Source organism: Microtus oregoni, unplaced genomic scaffold (assembly GCF_018167655.1).
Source record: "Microtus oregoni isolate MIOR12 unplaced genomic scaffold, Mior012 000010F_ref0000083, whole genome shotgun sequence".
Classification (NCBI taxonomy): domain Eukaryota; kingdom Metazoa; phylum Chordata; class Mammalia; order Rodentia; family Cricetidae; genus Microtus; species Microtus oregoni.
Window position 1 is genome coordinate 12680910 of NW_024543069.1, and position 15469 is coordinate 12696378.

General features: G+C 46.8%; 1 protein-coding gene across 4 annotated transcripts in view; it reads right to left on the minus strand.

Moving 5' to 3' along the window:
• Positions 1-548: 548 nt before the first annotated feature.
• LOC121452801 (IQCJ-SCHIP1 readthrough transcript protein) overlaps positions 549-15469 on the minus strand; it is a 642993-nt gene continuing 628072 nt past the window's right edge. For all 4 annotated transcript variants that reach the window (XM_041659063.1, XM_041659064.1, XM_041659066.1 and 1 more), the window contains 5 exons: positions 12258-12375; positions 11257-11454; positions 10376-10499; positions 6021-6114; positions 549-661 (listed from right to left, as the gene is read on the minus strand). In XM_041659063.1, coding sequence (XP_041514997.1) covers positions 610-661; positions 6021-6114; positions 10376-10499; positions 11257-11454; positions 12258-12375 — 586 coding nt within the window. In that variant the 3' untranslated portion in view covers positions 549-609. The remainder of the gene's footprint in view (positions 662-6020; positions 6115-10375; positions 10500-11256; positions 11455-12257; positions 12376-15469) is intronic.

Below are 15469 nucleotides of genomic sequence, written 5' to 3' on the forward strand. Positions count from 1 at the left end.
CATATGAAACAAAGTTTTAATTTTTATTTTACATATTTATACATAAAACTTTCAAAGGAACCACGTGGATCCAAGAGAATGTTAATAACACGTCTAAGAATGAACCTCCGGTAGTCCAACATTCACGAAATGTTGAAAACTGATTAAAATATACGTAGTATGGAGAGCTACGACTTCACTACGAGGCAGGCATGTATTTTGACTTGTATAGCACCGTCATTTACAGTTCCGCTTCAAAACCACGGTGGAGAATGAAAGGAGTCAATGGTAAAATACCGCTCCAACTTAAAGTCTCTAAACAATAAAACAAAGTCAAACTGCTCTCTCCTCATCCACGGTTGTTGGTGGTGTAAGTACTGTACATTTCTGGTAACAACAGTTCATTAAAAGGCCCGATATTAAGTGGCAGGAGTAAAAAAAATTAAAATAAATTAAGAAGCGAAGGCCAGTCACGGGACAGTTAAGCTCGGACATTACCAATGACTAACACTGATGTCTGTTTTCCAGCCGCCTTTAGCAACAGCGTTTTTTTTTTTTTTTTTTTTTTCTTTTTCACAACCACAGAAGCAAAATAAATTCTAGCTCGTCCTCTGGCGGATGACCCCTTTTTCACTTCGCGGGCATTTTCTCTGCCAGGTGCTTCTGCTGACTCTCAGCGTGTCTGCAAAATCAAGAATACAGTTACTCAGCACGATGAAGATCTGCACTGCTTTTCAACCAACAGTTATAATATACTCGCGTGAAATACGGGTTAGCCCTGGCAGAGCACTCTCTCCAAGCTCAGTCGACCCGCGTGAAACACACGTGAACCCTGTTTCACCTTTACTAAAGGTCAGAGAGTTTGAACTTATTCTGGCTCTTTCAAAGTTGTTAGGACAACAAGATGTCCTAACCTAGGGTGTGGTTACTTGGGGTTGTGGACGTGAAGAGGACCCGCAGAGGTGGACCTGCTCCACCTTGAACCAAGGTCAGAGAATTCAAGCCTATTCCTTCTTCTTCATTTTAAAACAGGAGGTTTGACAGAGGGAGTGGGCACCTACAGGGTACTTGGGTCTAAGGTGTATTCATTGCATATCCTGCCCAAAACAACAGAAAGCTTCACTCAGGAAATAGCGGCTGGACGTCTCAAGTATTGAAGCAAATAACTGTTGTGGTTGTCCTTTGTGTCGTGGTAAAGCAGTCTTTTGCCTCCCCCCTCCCCTTTTGGATTGGGGTATATAAACATGTGGAAAATAAATGCAGCCGGATTCGGTATTCACTGAGCTGCCCTCCCGGGTCTATTCTATCCTACGTCTCTGTATTTCTTTCATTTCTCAGTTCCTCTTATCCACACATTTCTAATCCACACGCCCTACCCCGAAACGTATAAACCCATTGTGGTTGGACTAAACAAACATAACCCCAATACGTGGTTTATGACAACTGCCCTAGTTTTTATATTAGCCGATTATGGTCCCTTGGTTTTGGGACACACGGGACTAACGTGAGGCTGACATATTAATTCCGTGAAGAAGAAAGTGCTGTGTTTGAAAGATGTCAAGAGGCGAGCATCTGGGATCCTTGCCTCGATGAATACTGAATCTGTGTTTCCTACACGCCAGGCATTGCATCTGGGGCTGAGGAAGGCTGTGGGGTCTTTGGAGGAAAATATTCCAGTGAAGACAGTCAGGAAGGGAACCCATGGCGAAGGAAGAACAGAGAGGAACCGGACATTAAAGGTGGGACCTCAGCTCGATAGGAACAGAAGGATGCCCCAGCAGGTTACTCCAGAAAAGAAAAACAAGTCAAAACCAGGTGCTGCAACTGAGTGGCTGGGTGTTAGCTGAGCAACCATTTAAACGCACATGATTTGAGGCATTAACTGAGGCGGATAGGAACCTGGAGCTAGCTAGCTAACTTGCTCCTACGAAAGCTTACGTCAAATACGTGCTGCAGAGCTCTCTGTGGATGTATTTCTCGTGTTAGCACAAATTCCCCATCCCCAGTTAATCCAAAGAGCACAGTTACGACAATAAAACAGGGCCAAAGAGGGTGCAATGTGAAACTCGGCCAATCCAGAAGGTGGGCCACGCGGACAGGAGGGGATGAATGGCCAGGTTCTTGGCAACCCCTGAACAGGCACAACCCAAAGAACTGTAGGATCTGCAGGCTGCCAAAGTGAAATGTTATGAAGAAGGATTTTAAGAAATGACAAATATTGTGAGAGATGAAGGCCGCGGTTTCTAGCTGTCATCAAGGTTTGGGGACAGCATGTGTGCTGTCTGGATGTGGGGAGCCGGTGACGCCACACCTAAAGCCCTGGTTTCATGCAGAATGTCTCCTATCTGTGGTGCAGAGAAGACAAACCACACGCAGTTTCAAAACCTGGGGCGGTGACAACAGCATCCTTGCCACATGCAGAAACTCAGGAACAAGCGGCAAGGCGCGTTTAGCAATCCAGGAGCCCAGGGAAAGGCTGTGTTTGGCTTTCCCTCCCCCTCACAAAGAAGGCCATGGCCCTATTGATGGGGATGAAGAGCTATGGCTCATTTTCACAGTGCAGTCGGTGTGCATCTCGGGCAAATTCAATTCGAGGAACGTTCTGGTGTTCTGTGATGGAGATTCACTCCAGCTAATTGAATCACAGTTCTGGTTTTAATGTGCATCTAGGCGCTTGCGTACACAGGGGCACACCTCGGGAGACTTTCTGCAAAGGGAAGAAAAAGGGGCAGCAAACGGCTTCAGAAAATAATGCGCGCGTTATGTTCTTTTGGGACATATATAGGAAGGATTTCATTAAAGTTTTAGGAGGGAAAGGATTTCAATCAACCCCTTTATTAATCATTTTTACACTGAAGTCCTTTACAAGATGTGCCTCATCCGAGCCTTGCAAAAACTTCTTTTTTATGGGCAGCCATTACAGAGGACCTACTACTTGCATGGTAGGCCCAGTACTAGGCTCTGGAGACACGACAAAGAATTCAGATAGTATCATCTCCGCTTTCAGGGCGGAGAATTTATCGTCATCTGGGGAGAAACAACAAACCACTATGACAGCGTGATGATACTCACAGGGAGGATGGGCAGTGGCGAGGACCCAGAGGAGGGACACAAGCTGGTCTTGGCATCCTGACTGCTGGTGCCCCTCTATAACACCCACCATGGGCTTGTGTGTGGGAAACACGGCGGCACAGGGCCTGTCTCCAGGGATGGTCTTTTAGAATCAAGCACTCCAAGGTCATAACAGTTGACCAGAGTTAGGAGGTGGTGTAGGGTCCTGACAGTCAGCACAGGGGAAAATATCTACCAAGAAGTAAGCTCTTGGGGAGAGGGGCAGAGAGAACTTAAATAAAGAGATATACGCAATTTTCAAATCACCTGGAAACTTTTAAGCCCAATTCCTAGTCTAGGCCAAGAATAATTAAATCAGAGTCTCTGGGGGGTGGGACCCAGGCATCTGTGCCTTAGAAATATCCCCAGGTACTTCCGGCGAGAGGAGCAGAACTGACCGGATTTGACCTGACATCTATAATGATGACGGTAGAACAGGCAGAGGAAACTGGGGATGCAAACTTCCCAGAAGTCTCTCTGATACTAACTACCCTTGGGAATGGCTAAGCACCCTTTGGTTCTCCCTGACCCCATGTGCGGTCCCTCCACCCCAGTGGTAACAGTAGGATGGCTTTCTCCCTCTAAGTGGAGGGTTTCAAGGGGTCACCACCTCCCTGCCTATTAAAACACTGCTCCAATGGAAAAGCTTCCTCCGTCACCTCCAAGCTGGCGACTCCTCATCTCCTGACCCCAAGATCTGTCTTTAAATCACCCTGTCTACACAACAGGCCCACCGAGAAACTGAGATGAAGCTGAACACCTTGAGAAAAGGGGGGGGTGTGTGTGTCTCCCTTAGTGTCTCCCTCAGCAAAGAGTGCCGGCACCACCTATAGCTGGGAGCCTATGGAAGCCGCAGGCTTCTTTTGTAAGCTACAGGGCCTGGCTGTGTATTTCACTGCTGATTTTCTACCCTTTCAGTTCCACGACTCTTGAATTCTCGGGCAATAGAATGGGGATCCCTATAGTTGCTGACGTGTGATGGCCCAATAGGTCTCCAGGTGGCAACAGTAGAATCTGGGTTTTCAGATGAGGGGTAGGATGACTTAGAGCACACAGAACGGGGGCTTGGGGAGTGGCTAGAACACTTGCCATTCAAGCGTTAGGACCGGAGTCTGGATCCCACAGTGCACATACATGCTGGGTGAGTGTAATTGTAGTCTGGGTGTGATTGCAGTCTGTCTCAGAAGGCAGAGATGGGGGCCCCAGAGCAAGCTGGTTAGCCAGACTAGCCATGGTGGGAGAGCAGAGATCAAGCACAGTTCCTGACATCACCTTTGGGCTTTCAGAGGCAAGTGCTGACTGTGGGTCTTAAAACTGAGCCTCAACAGCACGCAGCTTTTGTTCATTACAAATACTGTTTCAGTGACACTGCGTGATTGGAAACACATTTTACCACATATTCCCCATCGAGGTGAAGTCCCATGGCAGGGCTGAGGGCGCTGGCACTGCTTGTGTTTTTTGGGCTTCCGGGGCACATCCTTAATGCCTTTATGCCATTGTGATAAACAAAGTTCTTTCTTGGGAGCCTCTCTCTCCTCTCTCAACACGTCTGGGCTTCGCAGCAATTGCGATCGCCAGGTTTAAGAACGGCATGTGGACTATCTTGGGAAAGGAGCCACGGTCCACTTGAAACCACTGGGATACTTGCAGTGTTTCACGTGCATGTGTATCATGTGTATCTCATCTGCAACACAGACGTATGATACAGTCTGTGTATGCATGGTGTGCTGTCCTAAGAGAAGAGCTGCTAAGAAGAAGTGGAATTCCCTGACCAGCACTAGCCTGATTCATTACCTCTAACCTGCAAGGCAGCTGGTGCCATGTCCAGCTTGACACTCAGATCTTAGCATTCCCCATCTCCCCTCCCCTGGTGAGAACAATCTGGCGGCACCCAGGCAGTGGAAAGATGCCAGGACCCCTGCCTTCCAGCATGGCAGTCATGAGCAAGAGCTGGGCCACATAACAGCTGGCATCTCTTTGTGGCACCCACCACGTGGTTACTCCTGTGCTAGGAACAACAGAATGGAGTGGATGAGCATCAACTGCCTTTGGGGGAACAGTTTTGCAGGATGAAGTCCTTCTAGGCTAGAATTGTTGCCCCGTGGAGTGACAGCTGTCAGCTCAGTGAGTAGAGGGTTCATTTAGAAAGTGTAGGGACTGGAGTTTCGAACCATGGGCCTTGTTACCTTTCACTGTTGACCTATCACAGCCTGGAGTTATCTGAGAAGAAAGCTTTGATGGAGGAATTGCCAAGATCAGATGGGTGGGAGTTGTCCCCATTGCTAATTGATGCAGGAAGGCCCAGCCCACTGTGGGGGGGGGCGCCATTCCCTAGGCAAGTGGTCCAGGACCATAGGAAGAAGTGAGCCCAGCATGAACGTGAGAGAGCAGGACAGTGAAGGAGCCAGCAAACAGCGTTCCTCCATGGTTTCTGCCTTAGAGCTCTTGCCCCGACTTCCTTCAGTGATGGACCATAACCTGTAAGATGATATAAACTCTCTCCTCCGCTAAGTTGCATTGGTCACAGCAATTGTGGCAGCAACAGAAACAATAGCAACTAGAGTATCACAGAAAGCTGGACAAGGTAGCATGTTGTGCCATCTCAGGACTGTTCCCATGAGATGGGAGCTGGAGATAGATGGGCTTCCAACAGAGAACGAGATCCTTGTCTCCAACAGGAAGTCAAGGGCAGACACTCAAGGTTGTCCTTTGACCTCCACATGTATGGTGGAGCATAAGCATTCATGCCCTAAACATAGAGATTAAAGATAACGCGTTTCCTAAAGGGGACTTTGGGCCTCTTCCTCTCTTTTAAATGGCAAATGTCAACAGCTGCTTGGTGAGTTAGATACAAAAGGAATTAAGCTACAGAGAGATAATTCTTGCCCTCAGTGACAACTTTAGTTTAACCTCGGTTTGCCCAGACTGACCTGGTTAAGTCTTCTATGTCCACCAGCATGGCATCTTGCTCTGTGTGCAACTCATCTCGGATGAGGAGCAGCTGGACCAACTCTTCATTCAAACCTGGGTCAAAAGAGGGAACGTTAAAAACCACATCAACAAAGGCCTCAACATAAAGCCAGCCACACTGAACCTCACAGAAGAGAAAGTGGAAAGTACACTTGAATGTATTGGCACAGAAGACCACATCCTAAATATAACCCCAATAGTACAGACACTGAGAGAAACAATTAATAAATGAGACCCCCTGAAACTGAGAAGTATCTGTAAAGCAAAGGACATGGAAAACAAGACAAAAGGACAGCTTACAGAATGGGAAAGATTTTCACCAACCCCATATCAGACAGAGGTCTGATCTCCAAAATGTACAAAGAATTCAATAGCAAATATCCAATAAAAGAACAAATAATCCAATAAAAAATGGGGCACAGACCTAAACAGACAACTCTCAACAGAGGAATCTAAAATGGCTGAAAAACACTTAAGGAAATGCTCAACATCCTTAGTCATCAGAGAAATGCAAATCAAAACAACTCAGATTCCATCTTACACCTGTAAGAATAGCCAAGATCAAAAACACTGATGACCACTTATGCTGGAGAGGATGTGGGGTAAAGGGACCACTCCTGCATTGCTGGTGGGAGTGCAAAATGGTACAATCCCTTTGGATAAAGGTATGGCAATTTCTCAGAAAATTAGGAAACAACCTTCCTCAAGACCCAGCAATGCCACTTTTGGGTATATATCCAAAGGATGCTCAATCGTGCCACAAGGACATGTGCTCAACTATGTTCATAGCAGCATTGTTTGTCATAGCCAGAACCTGGAAACAACCTAAATGCCCCTTGACTGAAAAATGGATAAGGAAATTGTGGTACATTTACACAATGAAGTACTACACAGCAGAAAAAAATAACATCTTGAAATTTATGGGCAAATGGATGGATCTAGAAAGCATCATATTAAGTGAGGTAATCCAGACCCAGAAAGACAATTATCACATGTACTCACTCATAAGTGGTTTTTAAACATAAAGCAAAAAAAAAAACAAAAACAAAACAAAACAACAACAACAAAAAAAAACAGCCTACAAATCACAATCCCTGAGAACCTAGACAACAATGAGGACACTAAGAAAGAAATATATGGATCTAATCTACATGAGAAGTAGAAAAAGACAAGATCTCCTGAGTAAATTGGGAGCATGGGGACCATGGGAGAGGGTTGAAAGGGAGGGGGCAGGCAGGGACGGGAGCAGAGAAAAATGTATGATCTCAATAAAATCAATTAAAAAAAACATATCAAGCCACACCCAAATCAGAACCTGCAATTATGTAGGACCCATTATGCATGTTCACAGACACAAAAGTATATATACATACATAGCAGAATTAAACATCATAGGAAAGAATCTTTTTCTACTTTTTATGTGTGTGTGTACATGTGTGATTTGCATGTTTGTATATGTATGATTTTGCATGTATGGGTGGACAGCCATCCATGTAAAGAAGGCCCAAAATTATGTAGGGAAAGATTAATAAGGCCTTGTAATCAAATCCATGGCTCACTCACACAGTTAGTCCTGCTAGCCAGTTCACTCTGGGAATCTGCTGTCTCTACCTCCTGAGGAGGGATTATGGGTGGCGTAGTACCCACTCAGCACCTACACAGGTTTCTGGGGATCTAAATTCCAGTGGTCTCTTATATTAGCTTCTTACATGTGCAGATGAAACACCCATTGGAGCAGCACGACCTGTCTGTAAAATTAAAGAGGCGCCGAAGAGGAGGAACAAACCACGGGTTCATTATCTCCTACCCGAAATGTTCAGGGCCAGAAATGTCTCTGCTCTCTAAGTTTTTTGAGTCTTAGAATATTTACACAATTGTTTATATTTAGATGATTATATAAAAGATTTGGTCAATTAAGTGCCCCTATCAAACTCTTTGGATATTTCACAACATTTGAGATTTAGAAATACCCAACCTTTATTTTCAGTTCCTTCATAATACAGTCAGAAAAGAAACTGCTAGCCGCTAGAAGAAAAGCTTGTTAGGAAAAGCGGGGCTTTAGAGGCTGGAGAGATGGCCCATTGATTAAGAGCACTTGTTGCTCTTGCAGAGGGCCTGGGTTCTGTTCCCAGCATCTACCTGGCAGCTCAGAACCACACACAAATCCAGTGCCAGGGGACCTGACGCCCTGTTCTGTTCTCTACAGGGACTGCATGTGTGCGGTGTGCTGACATCTATGTGGGCAAAACAGTCATACAGATGCGCTAAACACACAATTTAAAACCTATGGGCTAAATAAGATGTCTTTAAAAGAAAAACCAGGGCTTTGAGGAAGTGTGGAGAACAGATTTTAGGTGGTATTAATTTATGCGCCCTTTATCTTTAGGAGCTCCCCACTCTCTAACATGTGACAACTAGCTGGGAGAGGCAGGCACATCCAGGATGCCCAGAGCCTTCACATGGCCCAACGGAAGGGCGCTGTTCTGGGAACATTGTCTGAAATACTGGGAAGTTAGATTTCTGGTATAGTAGGATGTGTAAGATGTGAAGAAAGACATCCAGAAGACAGTGTAGTGAGAATATTCCCGAGACCTGGTCCTCTACTAAGCGTATGAATATGGAAACATTTCTAGCCCCCACCTGACATTAGTGGGCTGGGTCAATGTGGTTCAGGAAAAAGCAGAGTTCATACTTAGAGAAGCTGAGAGTTATAGCTGCTAGGTCCATACACAGGGAAAACACGCGCTGAAGAGAACTGTGAGCTAAGAGACAAAGGAGGGGGTAGGTTTGTTGCGACGGGCCCCTTGGACGTGTTTTCAGAGATTCTGCCTTCAAATGAGCCCTCTGTGCCCTTCAGTTCAGAAGAGATCAAGTCTTGAAGGAAAAAAAAATCACACATAGAGTTCTAAAAACTCCACGTGCTCCTAAAAAGCATTAGACAGCAACTTTATTATTGAAAAGTCTAGAGTTAGCTGTGTGGGTGGTGAAATCCTGCAAGTCCTCTCAGCCCTTAGGCAGTAGTCAAACAAAATTAAAGTTAATTTACATCCTGTGAATAAAACCCTAAATAGCCAGGTGGTGGTAGTACACACCTTTAATCCCGGTAGAAGGAGAGGCAGGCTGATCTCTGAGTTCAAGGCCGGCCTGGTCTACAGAGCGAGTTCTAGGACAGCCAGGGCTACACAGAGAAACCCTGTTTTGTGAAACAAACAACAAAACACAACAAAAATGTTAAAATTCTAAATCCTTTCTCTGGATTGTAAAACAGTATTATCTAGATAACCTCAGTTTTTATTTGGATTTGGTGGAAAAAAAAATTATCTTTCTCAGCTGCTCCTGGGAGGCCTTCTCCACCACCACCCAACAGAGTGCCTGCATATTCGAACCCTTAGTGCACGGGAGATTTGCTTTTTTGCACCCACCCCAGGCCCGTTTTAAGCTTCAAACTTTCTATTATAAAAAAAAAATTCAAACTAACAGCAGGGAAATCTTTGTAATGAATCCCCACAGACTCCATTAGGCATCAACAAGGACCAGTTTGAATCATCACTCTCCTGAGTCTCTAAGACCACTTACAGCAATTACAGAAACACACGGTCTTGTTTGTAAATGTGCGTCTCTAAAAGAAAGAGCTTTTAAGACTCACAAGATTGCCAATGCCTTTAGCAAACCTACAATAATAACAATAGCAATAATATGTCTGTTTGAATGCATTTGATGGTATTGCAAATCCATAGGATTATACAGCCATATTCTAGGACCTGGAGGGATGGAGACATCATCTGGCTGACCATGCTGCCTGCTCTCTCCAGTGAGTGCCACCCCCACCAGCTCCCCACCCTCTCTGGATGCTTCTATTAAGGCCCTTTATACTGAGGGGGAAATCTTATACTTCACAATTTTTCCATATATGTAAATATACATGCACTCACCACCTAAAATAGAAGGGTCATCTGATACGAGCGAAGACCATGATCCCTCAAACAAACGGGCACCCGAGTAAAGTAGAGGGGGGCTAACTGTGTAAAATTACAGCTGTAGAAGTTTATTCCAGAAATAGAGGCATGTTAAATATATGTCCCGTGCTAGGAGCTGGTCATTTAAAAAGGCCCCGTAACCACGGTGAACCTTGGACAAGTCTGAAAGCGCCTGACATTTTATAGCTAGAAAGGGGACAACAGAAAGAGTCCTATGGTTGTCTCGAGTGTGCGCACGCTCAGCCAGGCCCAGGGAAGACACCCCCCAGAAGGACTGAACCCCACAAAGCAGCCTCGCCCCTCAACGTTTTCCGTACGGGGCACATGGCCCCACTTACTTTCAATCTGGGAGTGGAGGTCATTGACGATGACTTGGAGCTGCCCAATAGTCATGTCTCTCAGGTCCGTGGGCTTCAGACTTCTCTTCATCAGACATTCGCTTATGTGAGGCATGTGTGGGAGCTGAAGACACAAAACGGGCAGTGGGGGTCTGAGCAGAGCCGCAGAGACCCCAGGAAAGACCCTGTCCTCTCGTGGGAGACCCACCCTCATCCACCCGCTTCTCTCCAGGTTTGAAGCCTAAATGCTTTCCCAGCCTCTGAGCTTCCCAGGGGTGGACCCGTTTCCCACATCCATTTCTAACTGTGACGCCCTATGTATCCCAAATCATACGCTGTCTGCATCGCAGGCTTTCTGGTTGGCCTCTGACACACACGAGGTACGGGGAAGGTAAGTAACAGGAATGGGTAAAGCGAACAGAATCGGCTGCTATTTAAATACATGATACCCTGTCACCATCCCTGTATGATGTACTGCGGCTTCAACAATCATACCGTCACCTAGGCGCTGCTGTCTACACCACACACGAGAAAACACACACGTGAGTCACATGTCAGACCCCTGCAGCAGATCAGAGGCAGAGCCTCTTGCGACTGCTAAGCCCACTGATGCATACATCTCAAAAGGCAGGGGCGAGACTTGATAGCAAGAGTGCGCTGTGGTATTCACACAGGAACACGGGCAGAGCTTACTTCTGTGAAATGCTGCCCCATGTGTTTTTTGTGTGACAGGAGAAGGGAAAAAGAAACAGACTTCGTTCTTTCTCAATTGCCAGTGCTTCTGACAAACTGCCTCAGAGAAACCCAAGTTTGCATAACTCTGGGAAAGAACCCATCTTTGGCCCCGAACGCTCTCTGGCAGGCCAGCCTGCGCTGCTTACAAGGTCAGCGACGGGAGACTTTTTCCTGTTCTGTTTTTCCACTTCTACTTGCATTTTGGCCATGGGTTTGGCCATGGCAAGGGCCATTTTGGCTTCGGCTTGTAGCTTCTTTTGCCGCGTGAGGAAGTCCATGTCGTCCAGGGATTCAGAATCCTCCTCGGTCGTGTCTCTATCGGAATAGGACGAACTCTGCTTGCTCTGTGAGGGGAGAAAGAGCAGTTTCAAATTTCACTCCAGTTGCCCAGCATTCCGAGAAGGAAACTAGCAACTGGGTCCTCTCTCAGCATGGCTGGTGTGTGTGTGTGTGTGTCTGTCTGTCCTGGAAACAATTCCACTACCCACTTGACCTCACTGTGACCAGTCAGTCACACGACACCTTAAAAAGGGCCCGATTCAGAATGGTTCTGTTTTGAGCACAAACAGAAAGAGTGGCAGAAGTTATTATCATGGGGTCATGTTTAATTGTGGAACCCAGAGCGAAGGTCAGAGACGGTCTTCAGGGAGCAGGCATCTGATAGCACCTGCACCATGCTCAGGGGCCAACACACACTTGCTGGCCATTGGTACAAGGGAACAACACGGGGAGGGGGGGACATGTTAGCTGCTAGCATTTGTGATTATTCGTAACTTCTAGAACGTGTGAGAAAGGGCTGAGCTCCTAGTTCTAAACCCAGAAGGGAAGGATTCTTTCATACGTATATTAATGAGAGTTTTCTGTTGAGCCCCCGTCAGCTTTGAACTCACTATGCGGCCTCGGCTGACTTTGAATTTGGGATCCTCCTGCCACAGCCCCCTAAGCACACACCACTCTGTTCACCCTCCTTTTACAGTCTCTAAAAGTGTTAGGCGATTTCCTTCATAGTCAATAACTTTAATAAACTTTATTTACCCCTACTGTGTCGTGGCTTTGATGCTTCCCGGGAATGGCCGCTCCTAGGTCCCGATGCGCACAAGGCCAAGAGAAGAAGGCGATGACTTAGCTGGGGGCCGTGTGGACTTACCATGGGCGACAAGGGGGTGTCCAGGCTGGTTTCAGTCTTGCTGTCATCGGCATCGCTGTCCTTGTCACTGCTGCTGTCGTTGACGAAGCATATCTGGAGGTTCATCCCACTCTGCAACCTGGGCGGAAGGAAGCAGACAGGACACGAGTTCTAAGCAGCTCCGTGTGGCCCGGCCGTAAAGACTCAAAGCTGACTTTACTAACAAAAAAAGAGCTGCCATGTGCTCTTCATGTGGAGAAATAAGTGACCCAAATCATCCTACATTTCCTTTTCGGTTGTAACTGTTGGGACAGGATTTTGCTACTGGAGACCAGGCTGGCAATCCTGCCTCAGCCTACTCTCTCCTAGAAATGGAAATCTTAGTAGAGGAACTCCCAGGATTCCATTCTTCTGCCCACATCCGTTTGGGGTTTAAAGGTATACGTTATAGCATCCCATGAAAAACAAACACATAGTTGGCACACACACAAGGGTGCTTTGTGTTGACAAGGCTGTCAATCAAGATGACCAGACTTCAGCTAATAACACTGTGTGATGTTACTTAGGATTCTGTTTAAAAAGGACAACCCAAAGAAGCTCGCTGGAGCCGGTACGCCAGGACTCCAGCTCTCTGCAGAAAGTCTCCTTCTCCTCCAGCAAGACCAGATCACGTGATGGAAGCCTCTAAATCTGGTGTCAAAAGCCAACAGAGAAAGCACACTTATGTCACGCAAAGACAAAGACACTGGTTTGTCCACGCCAAGAAACGTAAGGAAACCCCAACATGTTCAGCCTTGAACCCACGTGCTTCTGCACAGCGCCTCCGACACCCAGCTTAAGGACATCCACCTCTCGAGAGCTCATCACACCAGGATTCTGGAACTCCAGTAAGGAGGCTCTTGGCAGCGGAATCAGAAGGGACAAACACTGGTAATGAACATGGCCAGGCCGTGGGTTCGACTCTAAGTCCCGACCAGTTTTCGAAGCTGAACCACATTTCTGTACTGTTTGATGAGTCACGGCATCTCTAACATGCCAGTCTTGTGGAGAAGCAAGTCTCATAGAGGGAGAGACTCCTGGGGCAGAAGGGACCACAGCGGGCCAGTCTAAGCCAGCTTTGGGGCAGAGGATATCAAATTTGCTCTGGTGACATTACTGCCACAGGGAACTAATATCTGATGTTTATGTATGCTTTTCTTTATCCTAAATAGATGGAGATACTTGGCATGTATTGCTCATATGTCTGATTTTAAAAATGTTTGAAAACATGGAAATCCATGTAACTGCTGCCCCCCCCCCCAGCCTGTACTGCAATTAAGGTGGGTATGTACTGCCACCTACTGTTAAATTATGTAATTACACAAGCTCAAACTTATTTTTCCCTTCAGGAAAAGGCAGCCGTTCTCCCCAGTAAGTCCGGTATTATCTTCTTCCAATCCTCTCAACACAGCCAAGGATCCCAGGCCCAGGGCTGAGGGAAGCAGGCCACAGGTTCTGAGATGCCTGGTTTATAGTGGGCCTCTAGTCCTGGTTTGTTCAGAGCGTGGCAAGGGGCAAGTGCTCCGTGCATGAACTACTTTCCCTTCGCCACTCTGTGGAATCTGGGCAAAGGGCCGGGAGGCTCTTGGGGCTACCATGGCTTTCTAAAGGACCCTCCCGAGGCCCTTCCGCTAACACTGCTCACCTGTTCACATCGATCCCCGATGCTGTCCAACTTCTGAGAGACTGCTCAAGTCGCCCATAACTAGAAAGTAGCTGGCCCTCTGGTTGTGCCTGGACGTGCTTCCCTCAAACTATCTCCATCTGGTATGTTCGGGTTTCCCTTTGATCCAGACAAATAGGATTTAACAAATCTGTGGTGGCTGTAGTCTGTCTAAAAAGTAGGAATCAAGCAATTTGTAACAATAAAATCGAGATCTATGGTTTGGAAGGTGACAGCAAAGACAGAGAGAAGGGACAGATTTTAAAAGCCAATCTCACCTGAACCTAGGATTACATAGCATTTCCTAGATATGTATAAGGCCGCTGGAGATAAAGATTGTAAAACTATAAAACAACTAGCAACGGAATCACAAAACCAAGCTAAAGACGCCCAAGGTCAAAATCTTCATTCTGAAGAAAATGTGATTGCAATTCTGCAGCTCGGCCTCAAACCAGTCACCCACCCACAAGGAGCATCCATAAGCATTTTAAGAGCAGGAGGGGTATAAGGAAAAGACTTCACAGCTGCTGGAAGTGGAGGAACACCTCAGGTACAAATTCAAAAAACCCCTTAGTAGCACAGTAGCCCCGTGGGAAAGTGAAGGGCACTTGGGCGGGTCAGGAGTGCCTGGTTATTCCTTACAGTGGTAATCACCAAAGATATCACTCGCAGGAACGTTGTGACATCATAGCCGATTCAGAGAGGGTTTTAGGAAAGCCATCTTAAATGGGCTCCCGTTTCAAGAGGGATTTGTTTGCTGTTAGCCTTTAGTCGCATTTTAGAAGGAAGACAGCTCCGGGTCAATTCAACCACACTCCCTAAAGCAGAGGCCTGGCTATACGGTGATGGGGGCCACTAGGTCTTCTGAAGGCCTCTGTACCACAACGATAATCCCCATCCCAGCCTTGCAGCCTGGCAGCGAGATATGCAGCTGTCTGAAAGGCTGATTTCTGAAAACTGCACTGCCCGGGGTCTCCAGCCTCAGGCTCCCTCACTTGGAAGAACTGGACAGTTCATTCCGGATCATCGCTTCCTCGATCTTTCGAGCACGGTGCTAAGTGAAAACATTTCAGCATATCCCATTCAGGGTCACCTGATGTTTTATAGGGATTGATTGGTGTGTTCGTGTCTACACGAATGTACGCACGCACGAGTATGAGGGCCCCTGGACACCAGAAGAGGGTGTCAGATGCTGCAGAGATGGAGTTGCAGGCATCGGAGAGCCACCAGAAATGGGTGCTTGGCATAAAACATTACTGGCAGTCTGTCTTGCTGGCTGACCACTGGAGTGGGAGGGATATTGCACGGGGGAAGACTCCGCAGCTGCGGCTTCCAGCAAGAAGATCAGCTCTCAGACAGACAAGGGCCGCGCTGACTTTAAGTGCAGTTAGAAAGAAAATTATTCAAACGTACACGGGACTGAGATATCAGACAGAAAGTTCTCTGCTGCCATAGGAGATCTCAAAAACACACCCAGTGGTAGACAATTGGGTAAACAATAACAAAACTCAAAAAACCCCCAAAACAGCTC